We start from the raw sequence: 15,910 nt of genomic DNA, 5'->3' as shown, positions 1-15,910 counted from the left end.
CTCCGTCACCTCCGTCACCCCCCTTCCCGCGGCCAGGGCCCCTCYGCCCAACGGGCCCCTCGCGTGCCCCCGGCTCTCCCGAACCAGGCACRGCCTTCCCGGCCCTGCTCCAAACGCGGCCCGAGCTTCCCGTTCGGCCTCGTTGCCCTTTCCTACGCGGAACGGGCACACGCCGCTGGCTCCCGCTCGGCCGCTGCCCGCTCCCGCTYGGAGCCACGGCGCTGCGGGTGCGGACGCGGGCGCCTCTCCTTGCCGCGGGTGCCGGCTGGCCCAGCCCTGCCTGGCCGAGGATCCGGCACTCAGCACACCGCTGAGCCGCCCGCGGGGACGCTGCCCGGCGCCTCCAGGGAAGCGGCAGGATGGGGCCCGGCCCGGGCAGGGGCTCCCGCAGCTCCAGCACCAGCTCCGCRGAGCAGAGCAGAGGCCCCCAGGAGCCTCCCCTGGGAGCAGGGCACCACCGGGGCAAAGCTCGGCCTCAAAGAAACCTCGAGGGTTTTTCAGGACAGCTTATAGCTTTACGCTGAACTTGCCCGCGTTTACCTTCCTGCCCCRCTCCTTTTCTTTGGCTCGTGGATTAGCTCCCTGGCTTGAGCTGCTGTGTTTGCTCTCAGCTCCTGCAGGGAGTTCTCGGCTACGGGAAAAGCGCGGCTACCACTCCATCCTTTCACTTGCCTACTTGGGCTTTTAACTTCCTCTTTGCTACTTACTTCAATGTGGAATCGAGGGAGTTTATACTAAAAACACTGTACACAAAAAAACCTTTTAAATTCAAAAGCTAAAACGTTCAATGGTTTGTAAAAATAAGCCTTCRGTGAAGTCCTGATGATTTCAGCCAAAACTCAAGTTTTGCACATTTACACCCATCATGTGCTTGCTCATTTTAGGATTACTTAAAACAGTCCTATTAGTAATCCCATTTTCTAGGTCTTTCCTCAAGACCTTCGCTATCTCACCCACCTTGATTATCCTGCTGCTTCACTGCTTCAGCAGAGTTTCACRGAGGCACAGCATCTACTATGTGGCTGAAGCTTTAGGCTCAGGCCTAAAACTTCTACAGGTTGAAAAGGGCCATAAGTATCTAAGAAATAAATGTCTAAAAATAGCAGACGTTTCCCTAAGAACATAGTGACAGAAGATGCTTTTGAGCAGGTCACTTAGTTTCTTTCACTACGTGACGTGGATCCGTGATCGGAACAACAGCCAAATTATAAGTCTTATTTGATTTTCAGAGTGAGAGAAACGGCACTAAATGTAGACCGGGAAGAGCAACCAGTGCACCAGCTGTCTGATAACTAGCATGCCAACTCCATGCCAAACTGATCTCTTTTTGACATGTGTAACCTTTGAAAGGAAGACKAACATTATTGAACCCTCTGATTAGAAACAGAGTGGAGCTATTTACCAAAACTGATTAGGATGGGTTTTCATAAACAGAAATGGTGCAAGAACAGAAGAAATCTTGATGATATCGTATCGTGTCCAGACAAGTCATACCTGCTTTTGTTCTGAAGGCAACCCTATAATTCACARGACACCTCTACCCCAGTAAAGCTCGTAAAGATTTGATCGGCCAGCAAACAAGTTTGTTCCCACYGTAAATCTCAGACTAGAAACCGTCAGTCTGTACAGAAGATGGCACAAAAAAYTTCTCCATGAAGTTCAGTAAAACCTAGATGTTCTGGTAAAGTTCTTTTTATTTACAGTATTCACTTTCTTCTTTTTGTACATACCTATAGCAACATCAAAAATTATTCACAAAGCTTAACTGAATGTAAAAATGCTCTCATCCAACAGACTGTCCTATCAGCGTAATATCTGTGGAAAATGTCAGTTGTTCTCATGCAGCAACCAGATTGTCTGAGCATTGTTATTAGTTTTTCTGGCAGAATTTTGGGAAACAACCTCAAAACACATATATAGGAATTTACTCACCTTCTTCTGAGCGCTTTTAGGCACAAAAGTTTTATATGATCAAATTCAGATTCGATTTTAGAAATGTGAATTGGGAAGGAGGAGGCAGAAGAGACGTGTAAGACCTTGAACTCCTAAGGTACATAGCCGGAGTGCAAATTTAGAAGCCAGACACAGGATATAGGCAGTTTTACTTTTATGATACTTGCCTCAGAAGCCTTTCCTCAATTCAAGCACAAGTATAGTTGATTGAATTTTATAAGCAAGACTTCACTTCTGAGGTACTGATATTTATCAAGTCCTCACATATTTTTACTTTCCTTTTTGTTCAGCCCCTAAAAATCCATCGTGAAAACTTGCAGAAGGGCATTAAAAAATGGYCAGTCACTTACTGCAGTGCCTGGGGGAAAAAAAGTGTCAGGTGCTCACTTTTATTTGTCTTTCAAGATTGGAAGAAGTTACATTAAATGTATATATTCTCCTTTGCAACCAAGTGATAACAGTTATCTGATACATAGAACATTCAAATTCCAGGCCAAACTGTGGTCACATTTTCTGACACAAGTAGTTACCTTTGAAATAAAGTAAGGCTATCACAATTTGACCCTCCGATTAGAAATAAAAGATTAAGATACTTATCAAAATTGGTTAGCAAAGTAACAGACCTCTCTTCTTGCTGCAGCCTTCCTGAAGCTCAATGTAATAAAAGAAAGATTTGGTTTTAAGACATCGGCTGCAATCTTTAGCGTGCCTGTTAGTGCTAGGTAAATACAGTGTTTGGAGATTCTGACTGTTAAAACTCTAAACTGAACTCGGAAAGACGACACAGGAAGAAAGCAAGAACCCCGAACTGCATGAAAGAGAGCTCCCTGCTGCTCGCTCTCGTTTCTATGCCTATTCGGCTCCTGAAGCCCCTGGCATCTTACTTTCCAGCCTAACCTTACACAGTCGTCTTCATTTGTAGCCACAATTTTTCCTCCACAGTTACAGGCACAATTTCAGGTTTGGCCTAGGTTTGGACAACCTAGGCCTCTGAATACAGTAAAATCCCATCTCTGTTTTCCAGGTGTCCAAATCCATGCAAGTGCGTGTACGGGCATATACGCGCACACAAAGTTGGTAGCGACATTACTGAGCAGAAATTCTAACAATTTTCCATCCCTTCCCCGACCTAATGCACCCAGCTGATCTTTCATGTAAATATTCTGCGAGTTGCTTAACTATTACCTGGACGTAAAAGATGCAAAACCAAAGCAGTCCCTTAATCACTGCTTGTCAGGTCCTTCTGGTCTCTTGAAAGCATAAATTTTGCAACATACTCTCCGCTCTATTGATACTAGTGATTAACAAATACTTATCAGTGAAATAAGCTAATCCTTCAGCAATTATCTGAGTAAGTTCTTGGCTTCTAAAGCAATAGGCACATGCCTGCTGATATTGCAGCCACTTGCTCCTCTCCAGGAAAGTCAGCAGTCACACTAACTCAAGTCCGACCCTCTCCTCTAAAAACGTACAGAAGCCCAAACCAATCCAGCTGACCCGTTCTACGGGGTGGCGTACGTCCCAGCTGACCTTGCACGGCAGTAAAATGCTAACTCTTGGATCTCCTCACGGTACAGGATACGCTGCTTAGAATTTGGGGTCTGCTGTCTCCCTCTATTTTCCTCTTTAAAAATGAAGTATAATGTAAGTTAAGCTGAAATTCAGAAATGCATATATTTTACTTAAAAACATTCATCTGTTCAAAATTCAAAATAAACTTTATGGGATACAACAGTTTGTTTTTTTTTTTAAATAACATTTCATTCAAACTGTATATAATTCATTGAAGTATTCGTACAGCAAACAATGGTTAACCCTTGAAAACCTGTAGAAAAAGATTTTCACACACACACAAAAAAAAGGAAAAACAAAATTGAGGTATCACACCCACACACATACACCCAAGCACGCGCTCACACCCAAGCGCACACACACACCTCCACGCACGCAGGCTGCAGCAAAAGCAGAAAATTGTAGGCCCAAAGGAAAATGATGACTGATTGTTCTATTCAAAAGTCCAGGTAGCTCAGGAAAAAAAAAAAAACCAACCCAAAACCAAAACAACCCCCCAAGAGTCCTCTGAGTAAAGAAACTACCTCAAGAAAATTCTCAAGTGCACTGGAGACCTGATCATTTAAACTGTTTCTGCAAAGCAGCTCCCTGCACCTGAGAAAAATGCAGCCCAAGGTGACTTGTGCAAATATAAGGAGTCAGGAATATTTCCTGCTATTCCTTAAGTAGACATGAGGGGTGTCCATAGATTCAATTAGTCTTTGATCATGCAAGATACTGCTGGAGTGCCGTCTTCGCCCTGCAATACAGAAACAACCGGTTAATCGGTGGGGTTTGGTTTTTTAATCATCGACAGCTTTTTATGTACAAGACTTTGCATAATGCCAGCTAGAGAGAGAGGATGGACCAGCGAGGTAAAGAGAAGCAGAGGGAGCAATGTTGTTCCAGAGGACTGGAACAATTATAAACAGTCACGTAACACTATGAATTAGAAAGATTAAACGGGATCTCCATTGCGGTTAATTTTAGTATTGAGAACTTAAGCATAATTTGTTATTCCTAAGTAATAATAATAAGTAAACCCTAAATAAACCCTAAGTAATATAGGAGCTGTTACTCAAATAAGCATACAATTTCTTTACACACACAGTAGTACTCAGTGCAATGGCAGACTGTTTTTCTGGGATGGAGATATTTAATAACCAAAAGGTTACTAAAAAGATGCATTGTTATGAGCAAAGAATTCCCTCTAATCTTGTTTTTTTGGATTTTTTTTCTTTTATACTCACTTGTCACACAGATTTGGATCTGATGACTGACTCAATTTATGTAGAATATCTACTATTCCCATGTCTCGTAGTTTATCTTGTCGTTCTTGTGAACCTACAAAAATAAATTGCATTGTTGGGAATACCACTAAAAATAAATGCATTCAGAACAGAAGAAAGGAGCGGCAGCAAAAACTAGCTTGAAGAGGGGTAGGGAACACAGTTTAAGCTAAAACACAGTGCTGAAGAACTCCCTCAGCTGTGGCTATTTCATGAGGCACCTCTAGTTTCTTTTTTGTATTTTAGTGGGCACATGTTTCAAGAACAGAAAATTTAGAAGGCAGAACTCTGAACACGTTTTATCCCAAAGAAAGCAGCTTGACTTTAGTTGCTTTATTCTCATCTCTCTGATTTGGATGCAGAGAACATTTAACCGGAGGTTTGCGCTCGAGTCTGAGTTGYAGCACTGCATATAAAGCGCACGCGAACAGGAAAGCATCAAGAGCACAACCRAGTGTCATAGGCTGAATGAAGTTTTGGGATCTGAGAGATCTGGAATAAGTTGCACAGTAGGAGGGGAAAAAAAAACCCTACAGACACTGTTCTCTTTGCTGAAGGGCAGTACGGTCAATCTGAAGATTTGTAAACAACCTGTCTAAAAAAGCCCGCGTCRCAGTCCCACCGTTCCTCAAAGCACGCCACCTCCCACTCCTTCCCTTGGCGCTCCTTCCAGCTCCGCACTGCTACCTCCGCCTGCAGCTCTGCTACACACGCGCACACACACGCTTTTCTGTGCTGCAGCATCCTTCAGCTCCCTCCCAGCTACCTTCAGCCCACAACTCTTCTTACCGAATGCCTTCCCGTTCCTTCCAGTTCAACCCACGAGTCCTTCTACTCGTTTCAGACTCCTACTGTCCAGCCCGTTCAAGCCCTCCATGCTGGGCAAGCTTTCTTTGCAACAAATCCACTTCCTAACTCATTGCCATTTTCCCCTTTCCAATGAACCCGTCCCCTCCAGCAATGACCTTCCAAAACCTCCTTCGACTTGGAAGCCCTCTCATCAGGATTCTCTTTGACTCGAATTGTTTTCACATTTTCCAGGCATGTTGCAGGTGGAAACCTCCCGCTGTGGAGCTCATCAACTTCTCCGTTTTACAGAGGCACTCTTCTCAGGCCTCCCCCTCCGGCCTCAGGACAGCTCTCCCTCCACGTTTGCCTCATTCTCCTCCTGACCGAGCTCACTTGATCCATATTATGCCTATATTGAAGTCTCCCGTTATGCTTTGGATCCCACCGTGCTGCGCGCTGTGAATATTGATTACTGTGTAACATTAGCCTTTTGATCGGGTAGTAACTTGTCTATATATTAATAATGAGGCTTTCTTACCTTCTTCCTCATTCCATATGAGATTAGATATGCAGAACATGGCAGCAAGCTGAAGTTTAACATTTGAATGACTCTAAATATAGAAAAATAGTACTCAGATTTAGAAGAGAAGATTCAGAATTTCTCAGACTTACATTTTGGCATTCATCCTGTAATAAGTGAGGTAGTGAAGTCAGGAGCAGTTCTTATCTACAGCTTCTCTCAAAGACAATATAATACTTGAGTACAACGTTCAATTTCTTCCAAACATTTACTAAAAGGTCTACAAAAAAACGCCCCTTTTCTAAGGGCATGAAATGTTTTCCAAGTAGGATTGTTACATGTATTGCTTAATTGACAGTAAAATTCTTATACAAAATAACTAGGGGAYTTTCCTTTTAAACAGATCCTCAGCACACCACTGCCATATGGAACTGCAGCGCATGCTTTAACTCTAGTGTATCCAGTTATGTTTAAGTGCATGATTTTGAATAATGATTTACATGAGAGAAGTCCCTCTAGCATATTTTATTTCTACAAATGACCAAAATAAGACCTTTAAGAGAAATTCCCCATACCATGTAGTATTTGATTTTCTGTAGGATGTCATCATTGGTCATAATTAATTCTTTTGCTGTCGTTCCATCTGCTATATTGGCAAGTATACATAATGTCTGAAAGAGAGAAACGCTGTTAGTTATTTGGCTACAGATCATATCCCATGAATTATGCACTTTTCCTGACAGCTTTGAACTTGTGACAAACAATTTCTTTAATTAGTTTCAATAACTTGAATCTGGAGTTTGTAGCTTGCTTACAACTGGGGCTAATGCCAAAGAGTTAACAACTGTGGCTGAACAGCCCTGGGAAAAAACAGTCATTGCAATTTTAAAATAAGAGTAACATTAATTCATTTCAATGAATAAAGTTTGAAGTCTCACGAAAATATGTAGTATATAGAAAAGGTTAAATACACTGCAAAAATAAAGCAGTCTATTCAGTATCAGCAGCTRGGAAAAAAAAGCCTATCCATCTAGTTCTTCAAGTCAGGAAAGGAAAAGACTGAGGCCTCTCTGTTGGTCTGGCAGAGGAATAAAAATTTTTCCGCAAGTCTAATCATACATCCTACTTGCAGAGATAACTCAGATTACTAATCTACATCTGGTTATTTCTCGCAAATTTGAGAAGCCATCCTACCAAATAACCTTGAAGCAACTACGTCCATGTTGGCACTACACACGCGTGGCATTGAGACTTGCAGAGGCAGCTCTCCTGGTTCTCAGGAAGTACAGGGAGATGCTCCAAGAATTCTTTCCCAACGAGCTGTGGAAGGACTCATCTGTCTTTCTGGACGTGCAGGGATGACTACAGGACACTGGAGAAGGAGCAGCACCTGCATGTTCCCTGTGTCTAAGCTGCACAGCACTTACATCAGCAGGTGCAGAGATTTATTACTTCCAAGTTGCTGGTGACATACTGATGAGCCAGTCAGTGACAGCTAAAAGCACTGTCCTGCTAGAAGTATAGGCTCTTGTGCGCAGATACGGTATTGGAAGTATGACTTAATTCTCAAATGAAAACAAGCTGCTCACCTCCTCACAGGGAGGAAGAAAGTGCTCTGTACATAAAAGCCGCAAATCTTAAAAGCTCTATTGCTCCTCTGTTCTCCAGCACTTTCTGAGAATATTTCTCAGGTACACTGATCCTCCTCCAAAATAAATCTTAGAGGCTTGGCGATCTAAATAAGCTAGTATTGTAACGAGGACCACTCCAGTCACTAGACTGCTGTTTCAGAATCATGATGTCAATAGACTTGCCATCTATTGAGGGCCTTTTTTTTTTTTTGGGGGGGGGGGGCAATTTTGCACTTAAATAGCCATACAAAGCCTGTTTGCCTTCAGCCCATTCTTCACTGAACAGAGATTTAGACCAGTCTGGATTTAGCTATAACATTACAGCCATTTGTCACGCTGTTTTGCCACCAGTATCCCAGCCTGCTCCAAAGCAATGTCAATCCTCTGTCACCTTCCACACCTTCTTGCTGCCCCTGTTCTTCCTCACGACAGACTCTGCACAAGGAAGAAACATTGCTCTCCAAGTGACTGCCTCCTCTGCTGCACCAGCTGATCAACCAAATCCACCCCATCACTCCTAGAGAACTGTCCATCTACCCTCTTACTTCTGCTGCAGCATCCCTCCAGCAAGCAGCCGAGTAATTTTTAAGTAATTTTTCAGGGCATGACCCTCACACCACCTTTTTCTGGGCTACCCTAACATGCTCTTTTCCCTACTACTGTCTCCCATCCTCTTAACCACCACTGCCTCCCAAGAACAGATGAGATACCACATCTCCCAGCAGAAGAGTTGCCAGCACAGGTAATCAACACGTACTACTGCCAGCAAGGCAGGCGATGATGGTATTCCTGGTATTCTTCACTACTGATTGCTCCTATAGCAGCCAGGACAACAAATAACCGTGAAGCTTCTCCCAGTGTGAAATACTAGCTTCTTCCTCTTCCTTTCTTCCTACTGTCCCCTTTCTGCCTTCCCATAAACTTAGATTTAATTATTGCTGTCCTGTACAGCATCATCTTTGCCACACATGCATGTGAAAATGTTCTTAATTCAGTTCAAACATGTATGTAATACTCCATAGGCATAGAAAAAGCAGCATTCTTGGAGGTACTAGAGTTGTTAATCTGACAGATCTCTTAGTAAAATATTCACAGTGCAACATAATCCTATACAAAGTTGACATGTTGAGAAGAGTAAGCATTCCCAGCTATTCCTTAAGTTTTATTCTGCCATGACAACATGAAACAAAAAAGGTACCTGCTCTTTGACTTCTATATTGTGCTCCCCTTCCAGAATGAGGGTCACTGCTTGCATGATTTGCTTCCCATGAGTGCTCATTATATGGTCTATGTGCTGTCAAAACAAGGATGAAATAGTCAGTGCAACTTTCCAAAGAAGTGGCATTCCAAATTGAATTACTCTAAGGAAAGAGTAGCAACACTGCATAAAGACCATAGCCTCTAGAGAAATCTCCCCAAAACACAACTCCATCACAGCAGAAACTCTTTGTATTATTCCTCTTCATCTGAAGCCTAGTCTGGTTTGAGAGAGCATCATATGCCTTGCTTTTAATTTGCCTGAAACCTGTAAAAAAGGCACTAGTTTCCCATTTGCATGGAGGCCACAGTCTGAAGACTGAATCCTGTGGACACTGAAGACTGTGGACACAGGCTCTCAGTATGATGCTGCAGTTGGAAAGAACCACTTTCTCTCCTCCTCTGTTAACAGGAGGATATCAGAGATGGGTAAGAAAAATGAGGTTACTTATCTGGAACTTTTGCTACTCTTACTGGAACACTGTGACCAGGTCTGATACCCACACTTCAAAAGTCAGCAAGAGTTCAGAGACCTAAGCCATATAAATTACTTGTAGCCTTGGAAACMTGTCTCAAGGCAAGAAACTTGCAGAAAAAAGGTAATTTGATCATGGACTATAAACACCTATACCAGAATAAACTTGATAATGAGSAATAACAGACAAAAATGGGAATCGAGATCTACACGGTGAACTGATGTCAAAACTCAAGAGTAACAGCAAACAGCCACCAGAGATTACCAACACATGGCAAGCTCTACAATTATTTAAGATGTTAGAGATTCTTTAAAAGAGATTTCTCATAAAATGCTAGCAATAAGACTTCATTCAAAAGCTGCTGGATGAGTTATCCTGGAGTAAGTTGGGAGTACAGAATTAAAATGGTTGGTTCTGGCTCTATAATGTGTGAAAAGTAGGTGAAACTGGGGCAAAGCTTCAGCTGAGGAACACCTTATGTGATCATCAGATCTGGCTGTAAGAACTCACGGTGAATTTATATGACTGGTTATTAAAATATATTTTCACATTAAGACAGAGCTAATTTTCTATGAAGCTTATTGAGCTTCAATGAGTACAAAAATCAAAAGACTTTTTGCAGTGACCTTTTTATGATAAAAACACAATACGTGATATATGGACCATAGAGGCTTTGTGGTGTCGCCCCCCAACCCAACACACACACACACAAATCCAGCTGCCAAATGTTTGATCATCTTTTCCCTGTTCTTCACAGGGGATTGCCCCTTGTTTTTCCTTCACCAGTACCTCAATCTCTTTCTCCCTGTCAAAAGCAATTCATGGGCTTACATTTCTAGACCATTTTACTCAACTGTGTAAAATGAATGTAAGCATTTTGTAAGCACGCAGTCTCAGAGTCAAATTCAGAAAGCCAATACTCTCTATACAGTTGGAGAAGAACAGAAGTATTTCAGATGTTAAAGACGAAATACAGGTACCCTCAAGATATGTACCTCTCCATATGCTGACTCCAAAGTGAAACCCTCTTATTAGTGTCCTTGACAAGTTTCACAGAAAGCCCATTATCTTTCAGCAAAAAATATTTTCCAAAATGCAATGGAACTGAACACCAAACATAACTGCCTTGCTCTGTTTGTATGTGAAAATAATTACCATATTTCAGTGGTCACGCAGAATTCTTCCAAATTTTCTTATAACAATTTGTACATTTTATTACAGATACTTGGATAAAAGCATATAGCAGAGGTCTCGGTTTTAGCAATATATCAAACAGCAATCTTAAACAGAAAAATAAGTTGCATTCTCAGCCAAAATCTTTGTCCTACTAAAAAGGGTAACAGTCAGTTTGTATTTCCAGCGTATTGTCCGTGTGTTTGATCAGCTTTCAGAAGAAGGTCTGTTTGCAGCTCTACTTACTGGGCGAGTAGATAGAAGATTCCTGAGCAGTCCCAAAGTTTTCATCAGAACATTTACGTCTGAATCAGAAAGTAACTGGAATAACTGCTCCGTACTCAGACCTCGTAAAATATCAGATTTGATCTTCTGTTCTGCTTGAAATGCCACATTCTGAAAGACACAGAGAACTTTTGCTCAATTCTTTACCTTAAACTTGGGTTTTTGTTCTCTTAGCAGACTACTACCTACTAGCATATATCCTTGCTAAATTAATCCTGCAAACATCACAGTTTATGAGGAACTGCTACGCAGTAGATGATTAACTTCCCTCACAGTCTTACAACTGACCCGATTACCTGTTTTTAGAGAGTTCCCTGCTATGCTAGTGACATTGCTCAGCTGTTTCCCAAGTGATCAGGGCAACCAAAACTGATATGAGAATTGAGGGTGCTTTTTCCCCCCCTCTCCATTTTATCAGCTAAGTGATAAAATGCTCCAGGTGGACCCTTTTTCTCCTGCAGGGAAGTGGAAAGGCAAGCCAGATTTCATCTGTGTTACTGTAACAACTGACAATTTCTTCAAGTTACATTCACAAACTCCTCCTCTTTAAGAAGTGAAATTGCAAACGGTATTTCACCAGTGTGTTTTACTTACCATTAAAGCCCAAATGCCATTCACTCGCAAGGCAAGATTTTCGCTCTGTGTTAAACTACATAGAAGTTCTATGGCTCCTGATTCTAAAATAGGCTATAACGAACAGGGGGGAAAAAAAGAAATCTTTAAAACACTACATAGAAGAACTAGACATATATACAAGTATAAATATAATACATTAAAAGTGTTGCTTATGTCTTATTCTCATATTTACAAGATGTCCAGTTATTCTTGTGTGCCTCTGTGTATGTGTGTATACATATATATACACATACACACACACACACTGCTGTGATACTATACACACCTCTGCCACAGACACACAAGCAAACGTCTTCCCCAACAACTTTCAGTTTGGGAGTCCTCTCTGAAAACACCATCCTCCTTTGAGCAATCAATTTTTGTTTGGGATCCGGTGGGACGTATGTGACTTAAATAAGAGGTTATGGACAACGAAAGCTATTTATTGTTGTTCTTTACATTTAATCTATTTGCTAATGAGACCAAACTAAAACACAGCAGGAAAACTTTAGCGCAAGTGTGTCACATTTTACCACAATAAAGAAAACTCAAGCTTGCTCTTGACGTGCAAAACCTTGTAATATCACTTCATTAAGCGACAGGAAAAGTATCAATACATGCACTTTTTCTTTCAAACTAACTGATTAATAAATTTGCAACAACAGCTTTCGACCTGGACTGAATTTGAAGGTCGCTAGCTTTAAGGCCTGAAGAGCTCATGAGCTAGAAGGACGTATCCGATGGTATAGGTCGCTCTCATACACGAGGGCTTGGGTGCCGCAATGAGCTGCCAGGGAACTGTGATTTCTCGAGGTGCCAGCTAGTTAGCTGGCTCCCAGGGACTTCTGCGCAGGGGCAGCACGTAGGAGTCATTCCAAAATTGTTTTGCATTCAAGTTGGGGTGGGGGGCCTTGTTTTGTTTTTGTTTTCTTTTGGCCAGTCCTTTTTTTTTTTTTTTTTTTTTAAATGTGACTGGTATTTTAGATACAATTTTCAAAATACAACGAAGAATAAAAATACAGTGTATCAAATAAAAATCAGATTGCCTATTGCTTTCACATCTAACATTTCTAAATAGCCCTTCATTTTGCATAAGCAGTATTTTGTTTTGGCAACAGTATTTTTAAGTAAACCATGTGTCCTGATAGAAAATGCAGTATTTCAATCCAATTTACAGTGAAGACACTACACTGTGACTGACAGTATGAATAAGAAAGCCTATGGGCCAATGAACTGTTTGGCTTTATTTCAGTTAATTTGCTGTCCCAGACATGACTAAAAGCAGTAAGGTCAATTGATCAAAACAGGGCCACGCAAACTGCCCTGCTGGAGCCCACATACACCACAATCTTGCAAGTGTGTTCTGTTATTGAAAAATATTCAAGACTTAGGGAATTTTTCTATTTCTACAAAGTATTGATATGTATGTACRATCTGTATAAAACAGAGGCACACTGAAGGGCTCAAAAACAGACATCCTACGTCATTCAACCAAGAATGATAAAAAACACAGGAACAGACTTGAGCTATGAGAGCATTTTCAAGATTACAGCAGTCATTCTGTACGGTAACAGATCGTATTGCCAACAAAACCACCAGTCTGTTTTCTTGTTGTCCAAGTCTTTTAGACGTAATAATCATGTCTGACAAGTATAAAAGTCAATGTGAGGTCTGTATTTCCTTTTTCAAAAATTTTTTTAGAGACTACATTTTACTCTCAACAGCACTATAAATGCTTTTGTGTTTTTTTTTATTGACAGGCCATTGAGTGATTATATTATATTTTGCTAAATATTACAGCTATAATGCTTCCCAAGCAGTGGCTACCAATTAAGTTACCTTTACGCTTACTGAACCATTTGTATAATGTAGCTTTTATCCAAAATAAGAAGAGATAATAGCCAAATACCGACCTCTTTGCTTGGAGAGAATTCCAGAAGAAGATTGCATAGCGTGGAAGATGCTACTACCAGGACTTCATTTGGAGCATTCTGTAAAACCTGCAGGGACAAAGGGAGGAGCGGGGAACCTCTGTTAGCCAGCAGGATAAAGAAGGGATCGTTTCGGAACAAAATACTTGTAATTACGTCTGCTCTTGATGTTCTATACGTTTGGAGTTGTGCTGACGCTAGCAGTGTAGATCCAGATGGCACTTACTCAATTCAGTGCGATGGTATGCAATACATGACAAGCTGCAACAACAAAGTTGTTTCATGGAAACCAGGTACAAGAACTTTCAGGTCAGGTTCAGCTAAAGAAATCTGTGGGAACAAAGCCCCGTACTACGAATCATGGATGTGCTGGCGGTTGTAATTCAGCTCAGTGGCCATTCTGTCACTACAGAAGAGGCTGCGTACGGTGGTACAACTCTGACGTGAGAAGAGGGCAACTCCACGAGGAGCCCCCTCAACCCCTCGGTACAAGGCCCATGGCAGCAAGCTTCCCCGGATTGTCCATTCGGGAAAGCKAGCAGCCTGGACCAAGTTCTACCCTCTGCTCGGTGCCGGCATCCCAGGTGGGAACACCACGGGCACCTCCCTCGCGCGCTCCGAAAGGCTCGGCAAGGAGATGGGCAGGGAGGCCGCAAGCTCTCCTCCAGCCGGCAAGGGCTGTTCTGTACCACCACCTCTTTCAGAGCCATCATCTAACAGCTCTTGCCTTTACAGAGGGTTGCACAAAAGCACCTTTATGTATATCCTGGAGATTTAAACATCGTTCTTCAACGCTTATAAAAGACGTACAGGCTAGGGGAGAGAGGAAGGATTTCTAATGTAGTTAGTATTAACCTAGACTGAAAATTGTCTTCTCTTTATTAAATATTACTTTTATTTTTCTCGTAACAACAATTCCAGGTGTTCTGGCATGAACACACAACTTTGATTACAGCTTATTTAATAAAATTGACATGAACAACTGCCAGAGGTTGTATTTATGTAGAACCCTCTGACAATCTTCATTAACTTCATCACATGGTTCTCCCATGATAATAGCTGGGTTTCTTCAAGCAATCCTGTCATTTCCGTGGTTTACATTTCTAACAGTTTTGATGTTTGTCCTTTCACAAACTCTTAAAATATTCAAACCAATCTCTACAAGCCCCTTCAGGTGAAGATCAGGAGTCCTGGATCACAGGATTATTACATTACAGTGACAGCACAAAACTTGCATGATCAAATCCCCCTTGACCTCCCAATAAGACTAATAAATTAGACACCCACAGATTAATATCACAACTCACACTCCCAATTCAAGGATCAATGCTTAACATGCTGTAAGTATATTGTATATCCTGACAGAAGATAATTTCCCCATCATTTCTAATGTGAAACTGTGGAAAGAGGGTGCCCATACTCTAGGGCCTCGCCTTTATACAAACATGAATAACTGAGAAAGTTTCTGGGCCTGCAGCCAACAAGGTGGCCAGAGAGCACCGAGAAACTAGTGAATCAGAAATTTTCTGGAGCCCATGACTTCTGATAACTAGAATACAAGCAAAACGGAGAAATTCAGGCCTAAATAAAATGTCACAGAGAAGCATGCCCAGCAGACATCTTACTTGTGTTAAAACATCTGGACCACTAGAAACATCTGAAGGCTTTATTCTTCCCTTTTCTGGTAATGATTTCCTGTTTTTCTGATGTTCACTGGTAATACTGAATTGCTTTCTGGGATCTGGTCCTGCTTCTGGAAAGATACCAGATCTAGAAAGCATATACGATGTCTTCTTTGTCCAAATAATCTCAGACCAACACTGAAGAGCTGACAACCGTTGAACAACGGACCTATTCTCTGCTTTGACTTCAGGTGAAAGAAGAGAACTCCCCAGTGCAAAATGAAACGTGGCAGCTAATGGTCACGTTGGACACACTGTTGCACAGATTTTAAAATGGATTTAGCTCCCTTTCAACTTTGCACTCTCTTGTGTTTAGCTTCTCCCTTTTCCCATCCTAAATCTAGATATTTTTAAAATTGTGTCTACTAAATCAGTCACCACATCAGGAGTGCTCAATAACTTGTATTCCCTGGCTGCTACACCAGGGAAACCCATTCTTTTAAGATGGAAATCTTAAAAGATTCTGCCCCCTCAACCYCTGCAGAATATATTCCCAATCAATCCAGTGAAACAGAGCCTGTCCTGACCAACCCTTTGGGACTTCTGCATCTCTGCAGTCCCCACAGCCATGCACGGCTTGGGAGTAAGTTCTCACAAGTGCTCAACTTCGTTGCCTGCTTATGACTCTCACTTACAACCCTGGAGCCTTTATTGCTTCCAGGGTCTGCAGCAAAGCTCTGGACACTCAGCTCACATTACTGTGCCTCATCATCAGGTTCATCTCCTCACCTTTGCTGAGGAGGCTTCCAATGGCCTGG

The 15,910-nt window shown here is 41.9% G+C and overlaps 1 protein-coding gene across 11 annotated transcripts in view; it reads right to left on the bottom strand.

Annotated features, from left to right (window-relative positions):
- Positions 1-1,676: 1,676 nt before the first annotated feature.
- Positions 1,677-15,910, bottom strand: part of ARMC8 (armadillo repeat containing 8) — a 75,594-nt gene continuing 61,360 nt past the window's right edge. For 8 of the 11 annotated variants that reach the window (XM_026075582.1, XM_026075584.1, XM_026075583.1 and 5 more), the window contains 8 exons: positions 13,453-13,539; positions 11,519-11,611; positions 10,886-11,035; positions 8,932-9,027; positions 6,678-6,773; positions 6,121-6,193; positions 4,755-4,848; positions 1,677-4,264 (listed from right to left, as the gene is read on the bottom strand). In XM_026075582.1, the coding sequence (XP_025931367.1) occupies positions 4,231-4,264; positions 4,755-4,848; positions 6,121-6,193; positions 6,678-6,773; positions 8,932-9,027; positions 10,886-11,035; positions 11,519-11,611; positions 13,453-13,539 (723 nt within the window). In that variant the 3' untranslated portion in view covers positions 1,677-4,230. Of the gene's footprint in view, positions 4,265-4,754; positions 4,849-5,758; positions 6,055-6,120; positions 6,194-6,254; positions 6,270-6,677; positions 6,774-8,931; positions 9,028-10,885; positions 11,036-11,518; positions 11,612-13,452; positions 13,540-15,910 lie in introns of those variants that run through there. The other 3 variants (XR_003255166.1, XR_003255164.1, XR_003255165.1) reach the window with 3 other exon arrangements.

Source organism: Apteryx rowi, unplaced genomic scaffold (genome assembly GCF_003343035.1).
Source record: "Apteryx rowi isolate R43461 unplaced genomic scaffold, aptRow1 scaffold_406, whole genome shotgun sequence".
Lineage (NCBI taxonomy): Eukaryota > Metazoa > Chordata > Aves > Apterygiformes > Apterygidae > Apteryx > Apteryx rowi.
The sequence above is the reverse complement of the archived record's forward strand: the minus strand, read 5'-3'. Positions and strand labels throughout refer to the sequence as shown.